Source organism: Pinus tabuliformis, chromosome 9 (assembly GCF_031772625.1).
Source record: "Pinus tabuliformis cultivar Carrire ecotype Pingquan chromosome 9, CPIR1, whole genome shotgun sequence".
In the NCBI taxonomy this organism is placed as follows: domain Eukaryota; kingdom Viridiplantae; phylum Streptophyta; class Pinopsida; order Pinales; family Pinaceae; genus Pinus; species Pinus tabuliformis.
This window is the reverse complement of record NC_142307.1, coordinates 1,610,568,237-1,610,588,115: the sequence shown is the minus strand read 5'-3', so window position 1 is coordinate 1,610,588,115 and position 19,879 is coordinate 1,610,568,237. Positions and strand designations below refer to the sequence as shown.

General features: G+C 38.0%; 1 protein-coding gene across 5 annotated transcripts in view; it reads right to left on the bottom strand.

Moving 5' to 3' along the window:
* Positions 1–596: 596 nt before the first annotated feature.
* The window catches only part of LOC149154946 (uncharacterized), a 91,238-nt gene continuing 71,955 nt past the window's right edge, over positions 597–19,879 (bottom strand). For all 5 annotated transcript variants that reach the window (XM_089441548.1, XM_089441550.1, XM_089441551.1 and 2 more), the window contains exons 12-16: positions 7,217–7,300; positions 6,716–6,853; positions 4,849–4,961; positions 4,550–4,734; positions 597–1,029 (exon numbers count right to left, since the gene is read on the bottom strand). In XM_089441548.1, coding sequence (XP_089297674.1) covers positions 911–1,029; positions 4,550–4,734; positions 4,849–4,961; positions 6,716–6,853; positions 7,217–7,300 — 639 coding nt within the window. In that variant the 3' untranslated portion in view covers positions 597–910. The remainder of the gene's footprint in view (positions 1,030–4,549; positions 4,735–4,848; positions 4,962–6,715; positions 6,854–7,216; positions 7,301–19,879) is intronic.

Below are 19,879 nucleotides of genomic sequence, written 5' to 3'. Positions count from 1 at the left end.
TTATGGTGCTTGTGGTGGCCACTCATATGGTTCTTTTTCTGGTTATAAAAAAGGCCATGTACTTATTTGACTATATAAACTGTTACTAAGCATTTTTACGAAAACAAAAACAGAGAACCGAATACAATACATCTATTTAGATATATTATATACTTGTGCACACATTTTACTCGAAACATTACAGCTTCTAACTTTCTAGCTTTTGCGAGCAAAGCAACACTCTCTGCACAGTTAAGATAACATTCACAATTAATCCCGAAGCAGTGGAAAAATACAAGAGAGGAAGGAATTCAACATCCGTATAAGACTGCGAAACCTGTAAAAACCTCCACTAAAAATCAAGCCAAAATAAAAGCTGAAGTTCCGCAATTATGTGATATAAAACGCTTGAAAAACTTCTCAATTTTAAAGCTAAAAACTGTCGTACCTCGTCACATCAAAGTCTTTAACTCGAGTGGTGTGACGGGCCACGATAAGTACAGAAAAAAATATTATTTTTTAACTCGGATGTATAACTGGTGCAATAAATGAACCAATATACGAGCCAATTTAAAAGTGCATACAAGCCAATATACATGCCACAAATTTAAAGTGTATAGGTCAAAACTCCATGCCAAAATGAAAAAAGATACTCGTCATTTTCAGTAATGATATGTAACTCGCTCTGATAAGCTATATCTTTACATTAAGAAGGTTAGCCGAGTTTCTTTATACAATAGCTGCCCGAATCAGCTCAGCTTGTTTACAATGGTACAAAAGTTGACTCAACCTGCAAATTGACTCAACAAGATCCGAATGTCCACTTTAGGATACAAAATCATATTACAGACGTTCTTGTCCTTCACAAAATGATGATAGAAGTCCAGCATTAGACACGCCTCCAGATCGCTGGCCCTTTTTTTGCATCTTCTTATCTTGCTCTTCTTTGGGCACTAGCACGTGGTGGACCTCGCCTGAGCCTTTTTAAAGGAGGCTGTATAACTGGTAAATTCGTCTCAACTTCAGTGTCCGTGGAAGTTTCACTCTCACCTACATAGAAGATCCAAGTCAACTGTTAGGCAATCAGTCGTCTTCCAAACTTTTTTATACGAAAGAAGATCACAACATAGTTTCCATTCTACTGCCAAGAGAAAGTAAAGAAAGAGGGGGAGAGATCCATGGTATACAAAGAGCCACAACAGCGAAAAACTAGTGGAAAAATAAATGCACTAATTGGACTCCTTGGCCTATCAACTCGGCCAGTATGACCATTTCGGAGTCAAACCGGTCTGACTTTTAAAACTATGTGCAGAAGAGATTGAAGCATATGTAATAGACTAATAGTGGACACAGAATTGTCAGTTTAAGACTTCATACGTAAAATAGACCAACAGTTTTTGTTAACTTCATTTTCCATGTAAAATTCCAGAAAGTGCTTTTGAATTTCAGATCACCCTTTCCTCTTATGATTTATTTTGAAAAGAATTTATTTAAGAAACTTGTCAGCTAGTAACTCTAAACAGGCCCACTGACACAATTCAGTGGTGGCGAGAACGGAGGTGGTAACTATTACATAAGCTCACTCCCAACCTGATTTTCTTGAACAATTGCGTATACAAAGCAAAACTAGAGCAAGACTGTATTGATTTAACTAGCCATAGCTTTTCCAGTTTGTCAATAATCTAAGTATTTTATAGAAGTAGAGGACAGGAGAGACCAAATTATTTATCAATTTAATGATAACAAAATAAACAAGTGTAATATGCAGTGTTGCTGCTTAGTACCTGCCTATTACGCAAAAAGTAATTAATAGCTAAATTAAAGTAAAAAAATAACCAACTAAAATTGCATATAGACAAATGCTTTCAATGATGAACAAGTTTATTATGCAAAAAGTAATTAATAACTAAATTAAAGTAAAAAATAAAAACTAAAATTGCATATAGACAAATGCTTTCAATAATGAACCAGTTTATTACGTTGGCAAGATATGGGATTTTCTACCCAGTGTCGTTGTTCAAACTTGCATTAATGTGTGTGGACAAGTTTACTACCTTGGCCCTAAAGATAGGGGATTTTCTATCTAGTTTAATTGTTCAAACTTGCATAGGGTGGAATCATTGAAACTAGATACAAGTATCAGACTCCAAACATATCCGTTTTTGGTGTAGTGTATATGCTGAGCATAAACACTTGGTTGCTACTTTTTTGAAAGGAAAATCTTCTGAGGGAAAAAAGAGTGACAGAATCATATATCTAGATGGTGAAAGGACCCAATGATTCATCATCGTTGGGTTGAAATAATTAAGAATCATAGTTATCCTTAGCTAGTTATCACTACATATGACATTACTCCAAATCATTATATAATTCATCATTGTTGGGTGGAACTAATCAATGATAAAGACTCCTCTTAACTAGTTGTCATTATAAATGGCATCACTCCAAATCATATATTCAAATCATTAAATGACTTAATGACTCATCATTGTTGAGTGAAACTAATCAGAGATAAAAATTACTCTTAACTAATTGTTAGTATAAATGACCTTGCTCCATCCCTAGAGAAAATTGATGATGATCATGACCCGCAATGGAGATGCTCCCTTTGTAAGATGATAAATCCCTTACCTAACAACACTCTAAAGAATATTAAAGAGGAAAAAATCTTTGTTACATCGGAACCGCTCCCGAGAGGTGGGAAACCCGTTCCAATGGTTCCCACGCTCCCGGGAGCATCGGAACTGTATGGGAATGTTACTTTTTCAGTGGGAGCTGCAATGGGAGTTGGGAAAAGTTCTGGGAGCTTTGAAGACTATTTTTTTTTTGTAGTTCTGGCGTTCCCTGGGATTGGGGAATACAAAACCCTGTAGAGAAATATGTTGAACAGCCCACAAAACATGAGCCTATATTGAAACCTTCACAGGAAGAAAGCACAAAGACATCCTTAACACCGATATCCTTAATTGAGAAACTAGAGCAATCTCTTGATGGGTTAAGGAAGCGTGTGGCACCTTGATGTAAGGGCGATATTTGGGATGTCATGCTGATGAGTATTTCTTTTGCTGTTTATGTATATATATCACAGAAGATTGTGTGTGCATATTGTATGTGGCAATCAATGCTTAAACATATACCATTTAAAGAGAAAAATAAAAGGAAAAAAAAGAGAATATTGAAAAGGAAAAACATATACTATTTAAAAAAAAAAATTATAGATAAAACACTTATTAAAATGCAATAGTAAAACTTAGTAACTTACCAAAGAGAAATTCATGAATTAATAAAATTTTAAAATTATATTTATTATAAACAAAATTACAATCAATAATTACTTAAAATTTCATAAACAAACTCCTCTCAAAAAAAACAGAAGTGATGTAATTAATGATACCCATCCCACGTCCTTTTTGGCTTTACATATACATCATGATGCGATCCCTTAAAAATGGAGCCCAACAGAGATATGATTCGAGCAACCACATTACAGGTGGAGAGTTTAGTAAAAGGAGTGATACTGTGATACTATAACAGTGTAAAGTCACCACGAGATTCGATCGGAGAAATGACAATAACTGTAGAGATTTCGGAGATCGCATTGCCGTGCATGTGTCTCCATCAGTTCGTTCTTCGAAAAAATTTAATTCCTTGACTGGATTTACCTGGGCAATGGTTGCCTAATATATTTTAAGGGATGGGTAAGGTCACCTACACAAATGCAGGTGACCTCCAATACAACTTTAATGTGAATAAATGTAGGATGCTAATGTGATTTGAAAGTTGACGTAAGAATGCATAAGATGCTATGTGGAATTATTACGTTTTTTTACCTTTTTTTTAAAATTAATATTTTTTTGGCATTACATATACATGGAGCCCAACAGAGATATGACTCGAGCAACCACATTACAGGTGGAGCGTTGAGTAAAAGGAGTGATTGTGTGATACTATAACTGTAAAGTGACCACGAGATTCGATCGGAGAAATGACAATAACTGTACAGATTTCGGAGATCGCATTGCCGTGCATGTGTCTCCATCAGTTCATTCTTCGAGAAAATTTAATTCCTTGATTCGATTTGCCTGGGCTATGGTTGCTTAATATATTTTAAGTGATGGGTAAGAATACAACTTTAATGTGAATAAATGTAGGATGCTAATATGATTTGAAAGTTGACATGTAATAATGCATAAGATGCTATGTGGAATTATTACGTTTTTTTACCTGTTTTTTTAAATTAATATTTTTTTCTGACAAATATATTGCAAACCCCATTAAAATTGTTAAATCTGTATCCATAATCAATCAGAAATCAAAAAAATTATTAATAAAAAGATTTAAAAATATTTTTTTTATTTTCAAAAATTTGTTTTAATAAAAGTCAATGCTTTTTGACTGAAACCAAAAACAATATGGCAGGTACAAAAATATAGGAAACTCCGAACAATAAAAACAAATCCAAACCCTAAAATAATATCAGAAGCAGAAACATTAAGAATTCTGGCTCGTGAATTTGATTACACTGTAATGGCATTCAGAGAGCATTTGATCAGATACTCAAAAATCTTACCCTTGTTGTTAGTAATGACAGAATCGTGAATAGGTGTTACATTCCCTTCCTCCTTCACAGGTCGTAACTGTCTAGTAGTTATAAATCCACCATTCGACCGTTTTGCACCAACTGTAATTACACCAGGTTCAACTGCTTGTTCAAGGATACTACAGGAACCTTTAAAAGGCGCCATATAACAAAACCTGAAATATCAGATGAAAATATTTAGTAATCAATCATATATATCTACATATATATATATATCTAATGCAAATCTACAAGGATGACAGAAACCATAATCAAATATACAGTAGTACCATTCATCTGGTAGATTTTCACTGTTGTAACTTGGATCCAGAAGTCGCCATTTCCAACATTTATTGCACTGAACCCATTCATGGTCAGGTTTGTACCCTTTGCTGTTGTCTCTCTGCATTGTATTATAAGCACAAACAGGAAGTTTACTATAAAAGCCCAAAAATACACTGTATCAAGCAAAGCAGCATACTAAATGAAAAACAGATGGTGTCCCTCACTAAATATATCATTCTCAAATCAGAGAATAGAGTACAGAAACAGTAAGCTAGTTTTCCTTCTAACATATTCTAAGTCTGCTATGGACACGATAAGAGACAGCTAATGCAATGCCATCTCAATCAAGTCCACTGACTTGAGATATGAACATGAAAATGATTCCAAAACTTGAAGAAGTGTGAGAATACGGATTCTAAAAATGGAGCTGGTACTGAGGAGAAAAGGTAAACCCCTGGGGTGTTTGCAGGAAAAGGAAGATTATCCCTTTATACATATAGGGAAGGCAAGCATTGTCCACATAGGCAAAGGATTGAAAGGTTATTCAATTGCATAGGAAGAGGGAAGGAGACCCCCTTCCCTCACAAATAGGAAAAAGAAAAGATTTTTTAGCACAACAAAAGAGATACCCTACAACCGCTTACAAACGGGATGCAAAACAGTTAGCTCAGTTTATCTGTCAGGCTTTGGAACAGTGGTTAGGGCAGTGCACCACCATGCAAAGAGCTCAAATTCAAACATTCCAGAGTTGGCTTCCCTCTGTCATCAAAGGGACTTACACTGGCCAATAAACATTTCTTGGGAGTTCAATATTTTTGACTCCTATACCGTCAGCAACAATGGAACCCAAAAGACAGCACATAAACTTTTTTAATGTGCTAAATATTGAAAGGCACTCTTGCTAAATATTCTGTACTTCAATGTTGCCAAGTTAATATACATGTATATTAGGAATTTAACACCCCATTGGATCACAATCACTGATGCATTAACATTCATGAAATTGACCGATAAACTTTTCTTGGGAGTTCAATATTTTTGACTCGTATCCAAATAATGGAACCCAAAAGACAGCACATCAATTTCTTTGATTACTGGAACCACAAAACAGCACAATAATTTTGATTAATTAACAATATATGATAGGTTTAAGATTCCTGTGGGATGGTATATATGGTTGTAGGTTTCCTGGAGAATTTACCAGTGTTCATCCTGAAGATGAATCCAGTTGAGCATTCAAAACATCAACCATTCTGGAAGATGAACACTTTGGTGAATTCTCCGGAAAACCCTACAACCTAACAATAAATGCTTTGCTAATTCATCAAGAGGCATGATATAAACAAAAGGTACAACATGACAGACTCAACACATACAAAAGAATGGCATCACATGATTGACAGGTTGCAGATTGATTAGCCAACCCACTGTATGTGAAGCATCTCAAAGGCACAAAATCGAATTGCATACAACATACTATTTCAGGTTCTATATGTTTCACAATGGCATTTCCTCTGTGTGAATCCTTTGGTAGATACAGTCAACCCTATAGGAAGACTTGATGCCTAATTTTCCCCACACAAGAATTCATGCAAAATCTATTAAAATTTTCAAAATGATATGCTGACTAGAATAGGGGCTACTATTCACAAAGTTCATTTACTCTTTTGCATTCACTCCACGTTTTAACTTTGTGCAGCATGTTGTACATTTATGTGTGTTTCATTTAATTTATCCAAACAGAACAAACATCAAGCTGAGATAGCTGTCCTGCAATTCACAAACAATTATAAATAATTTCCAAGCATCAGACAGACAACAACAAAAAAATTTAACATGTCCCAGTCAATTAAAACGTATTCAAAATATTACCAGTTCAAGAGTGTCGAAATTTTCATCCCAATATTCATCGGCCTTGCTTCCTAACCACTGCTCCAATTTAGCATAAGCTGCACAATCCTGGAATCCTTGCTTGTGATTAAGAACCAAAGTTCCCTTATCCCCATTTGTCTGCATCATATACAAAGAACGTGTGCTATCAACTTTTATGCCACAACATCCATTCACCAAAAGCAGAGAATGAACAGTGTCCCCTTTCAAGCTAGACATGGAACAGAAATTAGGTAAGCTAAATATCTAATACTCTTAATATCAAAAACAAGCATTACTGTGTAACAGTGTCCCCTTTCAAGCTAGACATGGAACAGAAATTAGGTAAGCTAAATATCTAATACTCTTACTATCAAAAAAAAGCATTACTGTGTAAACTATGTTCAAAATTGTAGAACTTCACCTAATAATTGAAGATTTGACCACAACAAAAGGAACTCGTGAATAACTAGCACAACTTGTGTCATGCATTTAATATCTTACCATAATTTCAGTGACGTCTATCACCCCAATTACTCCACGACCCATATCTGCACTATGAATCATGCCCCCAACTCTTTTGTATGCCTACATAAAGATAAACTGTACACTAATTAGTGAGAGTTTGACAGAATAAACTTTGTATGGCAAGTCACAAAAATAAAAGGTCAAACCCACTTCACAAATTATTAAACAAGATACATTCACTATTATTCCTCACTCCCGTTTAAAAGAAATAACCACCAGAAATTGGCATTGAGAGCCAAACAAACTAGAGATCAAAAGAATATTATAAATAAAAATTATAGCAATGTGCTACTACACTGATCTACGAAAAAGAAAACGAATCTGTCGCAACTACTACATCGACAGAGGTCTCTCCTTCTACAACATTAACAGAGTTCCAAACCTACAGGCATTCCTTATATCTCTCCATCTACAATTAAAGGAGTTACAATCCTACAGCTTACAAAGATAAGAAAAAAATAACGAGTCTTGCCAATCACTAAACAAAAGGTAAGATATTTTTTTATTTAAATGCAGTTTATATTACTACTTCAAAGTTCAAATAAACACCAGAATTAAAACAGATGGACATTAGAGTTACAAAGGAAAGACATAAGAATCACATGAATATCCTCATCCTCTGAATATTTTGCTTTTCATATGGAAGCAGATTTGTTCTATTTTATCTGAAAAGACAATTCAACACCATCTAAATGCACTTCAACAGACACGCAGACTAAAATTGAAAAATGTTTATTAACAAAAGTCCCACCTGAATCACTTATAGAGATGCAAAACAAAAATAATAATTAACTTCTCAACATCTCATTGATGCTGATAAAAAAAAACCAAAGACAAAAACTTACGATGGCCTTTATAGAATATCATTTTCTAGGAAAAAGTTGACCCCAGAACATCAATTACAGAACAAAGCACATATCATCTCCATGGCCATTTAATTACAAAGCAATTGATTACCTTTAAGAATTTACAACAAATACTAAAACATATCAAATCCTATGCAATGAAACAAACAAGCTTTGGATCCAGAGCACTTTACAATTGTGCTAATATTGAAGTATTACATATTTTTTTCCAAACTTTATGCAATAATCTTGTATAGTGTCTATCACATCCTAACTCTCCTGGCTATAATTGAAGTGGTAGACAATGCTCCACAATTTTTATTGCAGAGATTTAGTCAAGCACCTTATTGTTGCCATAATGGTGCTCTATGAGACAGTTATAGGTTAACTTCACACAGCTAAGGGGCTTTCAGATTTCATCAATGTTATTGGAGGGCAAGAAGGATGCCCCTTGTCACCAACTTTATCCAGGATTTACATAGACAAGTTGGAAATCGTCCAGGATCTACATTGATTAGTTGGAGAATCACCTTATGGCAAGGGAGAGTGGGGTGAACATACATTAAGATGGTTGTGTTCTACATCATGTCTTGATTGACTTGCTCATGTACACAAATGATATGGCCCTATTGTCATCCTATCCAAAAGGTTTACAAAGGCAACTCAATGTCCTCACTTTTGTTACTATAGACAAACAGTGGTGAACCTTTCCAAAATTAAGGCAATGACCTATATCTACTTAAGGATCCAATTCACACATCCTCGATCTGACATGAAGCAAGTCACCAAACTTGAGCCAACAGATGACTTAGCTTGGCTGAAGAGACAAATCAACAATATCTTGACGCCATGAAATATACAAAAAAAAACTTTTCAACAAAAATTCATTTTTTAGATTACAGTTATATACAAGAGATTGCACTAAATGTGATACAAATACACTAATGATTTTGCAAAACTAGCATATCCAAGCATAACCAATTATACAATACAATCACAATCAATCATCATCATAGCATCCTTAATTCAACAATATTTAATATCTCCATGGAAAATAGCATAAAATTATGATTCAAGGATGAAAAAGAACAAAGGTTCTAAACAGTGAAATCTTCAATGTCAATGGTGAAGACTCCATGTCAATATGAAATCATATGAGTTGATTTTATGTTGACTCAACAGTCCCTACAAAACTCAATGGGTTTTGGGCGTTTTTGCCAGTTTTGAGCAAACCAACCTGATTTTATGTTGACTTAACAGTCCCTATAATGATATGGCCCTATTGCCATCCTATCCAAAAGGTTTACAAAGGCAACTCAATGTCCTCACTTTTGTTACTATAGACAAACAGTGGTGAACCTTTCCAAAATTAAGGCAATGACCTATATCTACTTAAGGATCCAATTCACACATCCTCGATCTGACATGAAACAAGTCACCAAACTTGAGCCAACAGATGACTTAGCTTGGCTGAAGAGACAAACCAACAATATCTTGACGCCATGAAATATACAAAAAAAAAACTTTTCAACAAAAATTCATTTTTTAGATTACAGTTATATACAAGAGATTGCACTAAATGTGATACAAATACACTAATGATTTTGCAAAACTAGCATATCCAAGCATAACCAATTATACAATACAATGACAATCAATCATCATCATAGCGTCCTTAATTCAACAATATTTAATATCTCCATGGAAAATAGCATAAAATTATGATTCAAGGATGAAAAAGAAGAAAGGTTCTAAACAGTGAAATCTTCAATGTCAATGGTGAAGACTCCATGTCAATATGAAATCATATGAGTCGATTTTATGTTGACTCAACAGTCCCTACAAAACTCAATGGATTTTGAGCATTTTTGCCAGTTTTGGGCAAAGAAACCTGATTCCAAGTCACTCATCCAATCTGTGTCAAACTTACTCCCCTACAGTGGCAGGTTAGTACACTCAACTTTCCATTAGTCTACCCATAAAGTCATGTGACTGAGTGTGAGGTTGGCTTCCCTACTCAAACTCAAAAGGGGTGTACATCTCTTTCCATGCTTGAGGGGCAATGTTTCAATGTGTGTTCAAGAATTATAAAACCAATAGTAGAATATGGTTGAGAGATTTGGGGACCTAATCTAATGTTGTTCATTTGGGCATGATTACAAAGTCCCTAATCCCTCATGCTTAAGGATATGGTCTACTGCAAACAAATTGTTCCTTTGGTCAAGTTTGAAGCCCATCCTTTAAAGCATTTTCAAGTTAGTTTTTTTTTCTTCGCAAAGTACATAAATAGGGGATTCATCAATAGGGAAGTAGAGAAATACCAACTTAGCCCTTTGTTTCTTATAGAAGATCAACACCATGAACCTCTGTTAATTTTGGTATGTTCTATGCTTAAGAGCAATTTACTTCAAATTTCTTATTAGCCCAATATCAATTTCTAGATTAGCAATCACATCAGCATGATAGTAAAATGCATATAGAACATAAACATAAACAGTAGAAGACAAGCCAAGACAAGAGGACACAAGATGTCGCACCAGCGAGGGGCAAACCCCAATGTGGGGAAACCCTTGATCAATTGTTCTTATAATCTTCAATAGTTCCGCAGGGAGAGAGAGATAGTACAAATATGCAAAACTGATCCCCCTTGATCAATTGTTCTTATAATCTTCAATAGTTCAGCAGAGAGAGAGAGATAGTACAAATATGCAAAACTGATCTTTTATGACAGCAACAGCAAACCCTAATCAGCAAAGTCAAAGCTGGTCAAACAAGTCAGATTTGACCTCCAATCAGCTCGATCAACAGCCCAGTCAACTCGGCCTCCAACAGCAGGAGAAGCAGCCCAAAACAGTCCGAAAATCCCAGTCAACTTTGGTCAACAGCAGTCAAGCATGCAACCAGCCCTAGCACAGTCAACGCTGGTCAACGCAGGGTCAAAGAGAGGTCAAGAAGGCTGTCCAGAACTGTGGCCTCGCAAGGAGAGACAGCCTAACCCAATCCGCACTCAAGAAGAGTCAACGCTGGGCAAGACGATGTCCAAAACCCTGCTGCAGCTTCGGTCAAACTCGGTCAACGCTGTTCTAAACAGAAAATCAGACTTCCTTCCTCGCACGTGTGAGAGAAGCAGCTCCAGAAATGCGTACCCAAACAAGAGGAGACAGAAGGATGAATGGATGAGATGATGAAATAATGCCACAAGGTCTCCTCCTTTTATATGCAACATTGAGGTTAAGTTGAGGGTAAAAGTCACTATTTTGCTTGCTAGCCGACCTTGACAAATTGTCAATAATATAAATAAATTCATATCTCCATAAATAAATGTTGGAATCGGATGATCTTTAGATCAATCCTACACCTCTCGAAGAGAGGAATCCAAGAAAAATATCAGCTGCCATATATAAAGTGACCCATATGGAGTTTTACCCTAGTTGCCAATTTTAACACTACCTCTCGAGTCTCAACTAGGAAGAACTCCATCTGCTAATCCATCTGTCAGTCTGTACTATCTCTGCCATCAATGAACTGCCCTGCACTGCTCTGCTGTGTTGAACTATGAAGAAGAAGTGGTCGAGAATGTATCATATCATTCTCTACTGACCCAAAGTCAGTCCCATATAAAGAGAGTGTCTCATACCACTCTTACTAATCCGAAATCAGTTCCAAATAAAAGAGTGTGTCATACCACTCTTACTGACCCGAAGTCAGTGCCAATAAAGAAAGTGTGTCGTACCACTTTTACTGACCCGGAGACAGTTCCAATTGATCCCAGATCAATGTCATCCTAGCATAGGGAGTACGGTAGTACACAATGCGTCCATCGGTAATACTATGGTCCCTATCCTCATTTCTCTACTCATTGGCCAGATGAGAGATACTTCCCATGAGTCCCAGACTGCATGGGTAGGATGTCTCAGCGGAAGAAGGATGAACCACTCATCCTACCTACATGTCGCTACGGGGTATCACAGGGGAAGGTTGAACCACTCACCCTGTACAAAACAAACCACTAGGGGAAGGCTGAACCACTCACCCTGTACACAGCAAACCACTAGGGGAAGGCTGAACCACTCACCCTATGGTTGCTCATCGCTCCAAGAAGTACCCCAAGCCCCCCGGAGTTCCCAAAGCTCAATGTCCATATCATACAGGACCCTCATAGGAGGGTCTCTCCACGACTCCTAGTCGTTCTCGAAAAGTCAAGAATTTGACCTTTCCCAGGGGCTTCATCAAAATGTCATCGACTTGCTCATTAGTCCCAATGTGATGGGGCCTTATTGCTCCTCGTTGTACCATATCCCAAATAAAGTGGTCCCTGATATCGATGTGCTTGGAGCAATCATGAAATACGACATTCTCTAATAATTGGACCCCACTCTAGTTGTCGCAGAGGATCACGATGGTATCTAACACACGTCCAAACAGCTCACTGAAGAGCTTCCTCACCTAAACAGCTTCACAGGAGGCCATACTCGCAACTATGTATTCGGCCTCAACGGTGCTTAAAGCAACCAACTTTTGCTTCCTGCTCATCCAGGATATCAAAGCAAAACCCAAAGAGAAGCAACACCCAAAAGTGCCCTTGCAATCCACCACATTGCCTACCCAATCAGCATCGGAATAACCATGCAGCCTCACATCTCTGGCAGTGTATCTCAAACCATCAGTGATTGTGCCCCGAAGATATCTCAGAAGATTCTTGGCACCAATCCAGTGTGTGATGAGGCTCAATCATATATTGGCTCAATGTGTTAACGGCAAAACATATATCCGGATAGGAGTTCCCCAAGAACATTAGTGCTCCTATGAGTTGATGATACTAAGAAGCATTTCAGAATTTAGGTCCGACATCACTACCGCATAACTTATTAAAGTTAAGATCCATCGGGGTAGTCATGGGCTTGCAGTCCACCATCCCAAATCTTTCCAATATCTTCACAACATATTTTCCGTGAGATAGGAAAATTTCTCCTGGGTTTTGCCAGACCTCCAACACTAGGAAGTAGTGCATCAATCCTAGGTCCTTCATCTCAAATTCGGAAGCCAACTCCCTCTTACATTTGTGAATGAGAGGGTCCACACCAGTCAGAAAGAGGTCATCCACATAAAGCATCAGTATGAGAGATCTATCATCTTCAACCTTGAAGTAAAGGTTCGGATCGGCTTCACTCCTAGTGAATCCCAGCTTCATCAAAAAGCTATCGATCCTCTCATACCAAGCTCGGGGTGCTTGCTTCAACCCATAGAGAGCTTTCTTCAACCTGCATACATGAGATTCTCGATCATGAATCTCAAACCCCTCGGGTTGTTCCACATAGACTTCCTCTTTAATCGAACCATGCAAGAAAGTGGTCTTGACATCCATCTGATATAGGTTCCACCCTTGCGAAGCAGCAAGAGCTATGATCGAGCAGATGGTGGTGTATCAAAGAACAGGTGCAAATATATCATCATAATCTACACCTTCCTTTTGAGAGAAGCCTCGAGCAACAAAGCGAGCTTTGTACTTTTCTACACTCCCATCAACTCCATGCTTGATTTTGTAAAGCCATTTAGAAGTGACAACCAATTTGTCCTGGGGTCAAGGGACCACATCCCAAACATCATTCTTCATAATGGACTCATATTCTTCATTCATAGCATCCTTCCATACTTGATGCTTCACGGCTTCTTCAAATGATGTAGGCTCATGCTGAATGATAGTGCTCATAATGGTCAAGTATCCCCGATACCTAGTCGATGTCTTACTTTCACGGAAAGCCCCCCTTGGTGCAATATGTCTCTCGACATCTTCGAGAGTCTCCCTAAGCCATGAGGGCCTCTTCTTAGAGGAGGAGGGCTCTTGAGGAGGAGAATCAATAGGATCCATAGGTTCATCAACATCCGGCATCATTTCATCTTCTTTTTCACCCTGCTTTCTGGTGTCAGCGTCTTTATCCTTCCTTGGTATAGGGAGGTTGTCAACCTTGCTAAGAGCCATATCTTCGTCAAAGGTGGCATCATGACTTATCTCAACCTCCCTTTGACCAACCACATAAATTCGATAGCCCTTAGAATTTTCGCTATAGCCCACAAAGATTCCTTTCTTTCCAGATGCTCCCAATTTGCTTCTTTTCTCTTTTGGCACATGAAAGTATACGGGACTTTCAAAATTCTAAAATGAGAGACATTAGGTTTCTTACCAGTGAATATTTCTTCGGGAGTCTTGGAGTCCAATGCTTGATGAAGGCATCGGTTTTGAATATATACGCTGTTATTTACAGCTTCGGCCCATAGAAACTTTGACAGCCATGTAAGGTGGTATTTGCAGCTTCAGCCCATAGAAACTTTGACAGCCATATAAGGTGGTATTTGCAGCTTCAGCCCATAGAAACTTTAGAAGCTTTTGATCATGAAGCATAGCATGAAGAACTTCCATAATAGTACGGTTCTTCCTTTCAGCCACACCATTCTACTCAGGAGTGTATGATATTGTGGTCTCCCTCTTAATGCCAACTTCTCTGCAATAGTCATGGAATTCAATGGATTCATATTCAGTCTCATTATCAATCCTCAATATCTTGATCCTCTTCTCGGAGTGATTTTCGAACATGGATTTGAAGTGACAGGTCACAGAACCAAGTGAACACTTCATCCTTATTTTTCAAGAAGTAGATCCAAGTCTTGCGAGAATGATCATTTGTAAAAGTAAGATAATATAAATATCCTCCCAAAGAGTTTACGGGCATCATACCAAATATGTCGAAGTGGACCAGCTGCAATATATCTATGGTCTTGCTATTACTTGAGGGGAATGGTCCCCTTTTAAGTTTTCCTTCGACGCAACCCGGAGATACACCTTCATGCTCTAATTTGAACTCAGGCATCCCTGTCACCATCTGTCTCACATCGGGTAGGGCCCTATAATGAAGGTGGGCAAACCTTCGGTGCCATAGTTCAAATTGTAGAGATGTGTTGCAAGACATGGCACCCAATGGACTTCCTCCAACTTGATACAAAGAGTCAACCCGGAACCCAAGAGTAAAAGCATCTTTAAAATTCCTTTTCCAAACAGGTACCTTTCCATCGATGAATGCCACCTTGTAGCCTTTGTCTTCCATTTCCAAAAATGGACACCAGGTTCTTCTTGAAATCAGGTACATATAGAACTTCTTGTAAATGAATCGTGTTACCCTGATTCAATTGAAAGGTAACATTCCCTACACCCTTTACGGGATAGGTGGCATTGTCTCCAATGAACAATCTCCAAGTTTGTTTCTTTCTCTATCAAATTAGAGAGAGATTCCTTGTCTCCGGTGAAGTGCCTTGAGGCACCACTATCAATAAGCCATTTCCCCAAAGTGTCCGAAGGAGAGGTAGTGGAGAGGGCCGATATAAGATAATACTCATTTTGCTTATTGTCAACAACATTTGATTCTTCATACCTGGAGTTCCTTGCTTTCTTGGAGGGTTGAGCATTTCCATGATTTCCCGCATTCCTTTTTCCTTTGTCATTGAACCAACCATTCCTTTGATTGTTGTTGTTGAAGTTGGCCCTGGAGTGATTGTGATCATCATCATGTGATGTGTCCTTTCTATTTGGACACTCCCTCACATAGTGGCCAAACTTATTGCAAACAAAGCATCTGCCCTTCCTTCCACCCTTAGATTTGGACTTACCTTTCAAATGTCCTTTAGACCCAAAATTATTTCTCCTTTTGGCATGAGCGGAGAAAGCAGTGGGGCTGCCTCTATTTGAAGGCATTTCTTGCTCCACCACTCTTGTGTCTTCTTGAATGCATCTCGACATCAATTCTTCAAATCCCAGAATTCGACCATTATTGAGAATAGTGGTTCTAACTTCTAAGTATATACCACTCGAGTGTGGGAGCCCTCCAAGAGTAGTGATAGTAAGTTCCCTGTCAAGAAAGACTTCTCCAATCGATAGAAGATTATTCTTGATCTCAGTGATCCTTAAGAAGTAGGATTGAATATCCTCGTCCTTACCCTTCTTAATATCCTTCAACTTATTTTTGAGGAACAAAACTTGATTTGCATAACTAACCTTGAACATGCTTACCAATCTGTCGTAGATCTCCATGGAGGTGTTCAAGTCGGAGATGTAGGCCACTATACGCTTGCCAATGGAGTCTCTGATAATCTTCTTCGCTTTGACTTCACCCTTAGTGTACTTGTTCTTTGTAGCAGTGAGTGCATTTGATGGAAGCTCAGGGATTTTACCCTTCACATAGTCCAACACTTCTTGTTATTCCAATGTCAGGTCAAGAGACATCTTCCATCCGTGATAGTCATACTTTTCATGGAGCTTGTCTTCAGTCGAAAAGTGGGATGAGGAACCCATTGAGCCTTTTGTCCTTTCCACCTGTCTTCGGTGATTGCTCTTTCACTCTTGCTTGGGCTTTGTCTTCACCTCAGCTCTGATTTCATGTTAATTTTGGTATGTTCTATGCTTAAGAGCAATTTACTTCAAATTTCTTATTAGCCTAATATTAATTTCCAAATTAGCAATCACATCAGCATGATAGTAAAATGCAAATAGAACATAAACATAAACAGTAGAAGACAAGCCAAGACAAGAGGACATAAGATGTGGCACTAGCCAGGGACAAACCCTAATGTGGAGAAACCCTTGATCAATTCTTCTTATAATCTTCAATAGTTCAACAAAGAGAAAGAGAGATAGTAAAAATATACAAAACTGATATTTTATGACAGCAACAACAAACCCTAACCAACAAAGTCAAAGCTGGTCAAACAGGTCAGATTTGACCTCCAATCAGCTCGGTCAATAGCCCAGTCAACTCGGCCTCCAACAACAAGGAGAAGCAACCCAAAACAATCCGAAAATCCCAGTCAAACTTCGGTCAACAACAGTCAAGCATGCAGTTAACCCTAGCACAGTCAACGCTGGTCAACGAAGGTTCCAAGAGAGGTCAAGAAGGTTGTCCAAAACTGTGACCTGCGAAGGATAGGCAGCCTAACCCAATCCGCACTCAAGAAGAGTCAACATTGGTCAAGATGTTGTCCAAAACCCTCCTGCAGCTTCGGTCAACGCTGCCCTAAATAGAAAATCAAACTTCCTTCTCGCACATGTGAGAGAAGCAGCTCCAGAAATGCGTGCCCAAACAAGAGAGGAGAGAGAAGGATGAATTGATGAGATAATGAAACAATACCACAAGGTCTCCTCATTTTATATGCAACGTTGAGGTTAAGTTGGGGGTAAAAGTGATTGTTTTGCTTGCTGGCCGACCTTAATTCATATCTCCATAAATACATGTCGGAATCGGATGATCTTTAGATCAATCCTACACCTCTCGGAGAGAGGACTCCAAGAAAAATATCAGCTACCATAAAAAAGGTGACCCATATGGAGTTTGGCCCTAGTTGCCAATTTTAACAACCTCCCAGTAAGTAGCCTTGGCTAGTTCATCGATATCTAGATTCTCTATTGAACACATCCTCTTTTAGGAATTAATCTTTAAACACTCCTAGCAACATCCTCCCTCCAACAAAGGAACAATTTATCCAAGACTGATGACACCAAGCTGATCATTTAATTTTTCCAAATAAATTCGAGGATTGGAGGCACTAAGCATTGAGCAAATACAAAAGCCAAAGATGTAGGAAACTTCTAATTGGTGATATAGTCACAACATGCTTCATGATGATTGTTCAAGTAGGCGTGACTACAACTACAAAGTCCCCAATCCCTCGTGAATTTTCAAGGTAGTCTTTTTTCTTCCCAATGTATGTATCATGGGAGATTCTTTGATAGGGAACTAGAGAAATACCAACTTGGTCCTTTCTTTCTTGTAGATGAAAACCACCATGAAGATCCCAATGAGTAGCCTAATGCTAGTTCTCAGAGGCTTCCCATTACCTTAGTTCATTGATATCTTAATTCTCTATTGAACACCTATCCCCTCTTAGGAATCTTTAAACATTCCTACCAATATCCTCCCTCCAACAAAGGATATTAATAATGTAGTTTAAGAAAAGATAAACTAACAATTTATCCAAGACCGATGACACCAAGTTGATCATCTTCTTTTTCCAAATTATTTCAAAGATTAGAGGCATTAAGCAATGAGCAAATACTATTGCCAAAGATGTAGGGTACATACTTCTAATTAGTGATAGAGCCACAATATGCTTGATGATGATTGTGCTTGAACAAAGAGAGTGCAAAACCTGCTACTGCACTACATCATCCAATGTAAGAAGATGATCCCTTGACCCATCGTCCAAGTGGGGTTCAAGGCACATCCTCTATTCCATGAGGCAATCTTCACACTTGTCCCCTTCCTTCATAGGGTCCCTACTCTATGTGACTCAACCTTAAGCGTCAACTCAATACCCATACCTTGTTATGAGCTCCTCGCTGTCTTAGAAAGGCAGACTCACACCCTTGCTGCGTCAGAAAATGGGTCCCAACCCTTTGCTGCCACAAAAAAGGGACCTTTAGCTCCTTGTTGCCTCAGAAAAATGGATCTCGTCACTTCCCAGCCACAGAAAAGGGGATCTTCAACTCCTCACTGCCTCAAAAAGTACTTTACCAGCCATTCGCTGCCTCCGAAGTTATAACTCAGCCAAAATTCGATCCTTCAACAAGACAAAGTGGAAGGATTGGCTAGGGTGGAATCTTTCACCACCAAAACCAATCAAAGAAAAGGGGACATAAAACCCACCAAGAGCATCAGCCCAAAATCAAAAAGAATAACAATCATGATGATCATAATGACTCTCCTCCCTCGCTTTTATAGATTCTCTTTGGGCTTTTCCCTCCTAAATTCAATTTCAAGTAACTAGCAAGTTTCCTTCCATTTGCCCCAAATTTAACTTTTATTATCTAATGTTACCTAATGACAATTTCCCAATGTTCCACCAAGTTTCTAGGACAAGGAGGCGAGGGAGCGAGGATACACAAGAGTGGCCTATGGAAAAGCTCCCCACCAATTTTTAGGAAATGTAGGGGGGACATCAAGGTCTTAAAAAACTTATAAATATAAAATATAAATCAATGAATCATATAACTGAAACAAATTTAAAACGAAAAGCATGATCATTGATATCATTATCATATAAATTATAATCATACATCATACATGTAAGTTCGTAACTGTACAATGTAACTAGTAACTGCTAGTCTACTAACTTACTAACAATGCACAATGAAAATAAATTATAAAATTATAAATGTTTAGAATTTTAAACTTTAAACTTTAAACCATATTGATGTTCCACTTCCAACTATGAACATTGAATGCTGAATATTGAAATAAAATTATAAAAGTCAAGTTTGAGACATCAAGAGTCAAAAAAAAAAAATTATAGAGTCAAAATAGCATAAGAACATATCAAAAGATAAATGAGCATAATTGCTCAAGGTAATGCCCTGCTAGTCTCTGCATCCAGCTGCTGCATGAATAAATCAGGATCAACCATATCACCATCTGAATCAAAATCACTTGCATTCTCAAACATGCTAAGTGGCACACCAACCAACCCCATCTGTGTCTCATCAAGTCTCTCCTCCATATCTACTTGTGCATCATCCTCTGGATCAACATCCCATCGTGTTGTTGGTCCCTTCAAATACTCAAGTGTCTTCCTATGCTCAAGACATAGGGCACTGTGCACAACAACTAACTTCTCAGCTCTTTTAGAGGTAAGATTGTTCCTCTTGATAGAGTGAATGAAGCTATATGTGGACCAATTCCTCTTTGTTGTAGAGGAACTAGTAATCTGAGACAACAAACACATAGCTAGATGTTTGAGCTCTGGAGCACCATCC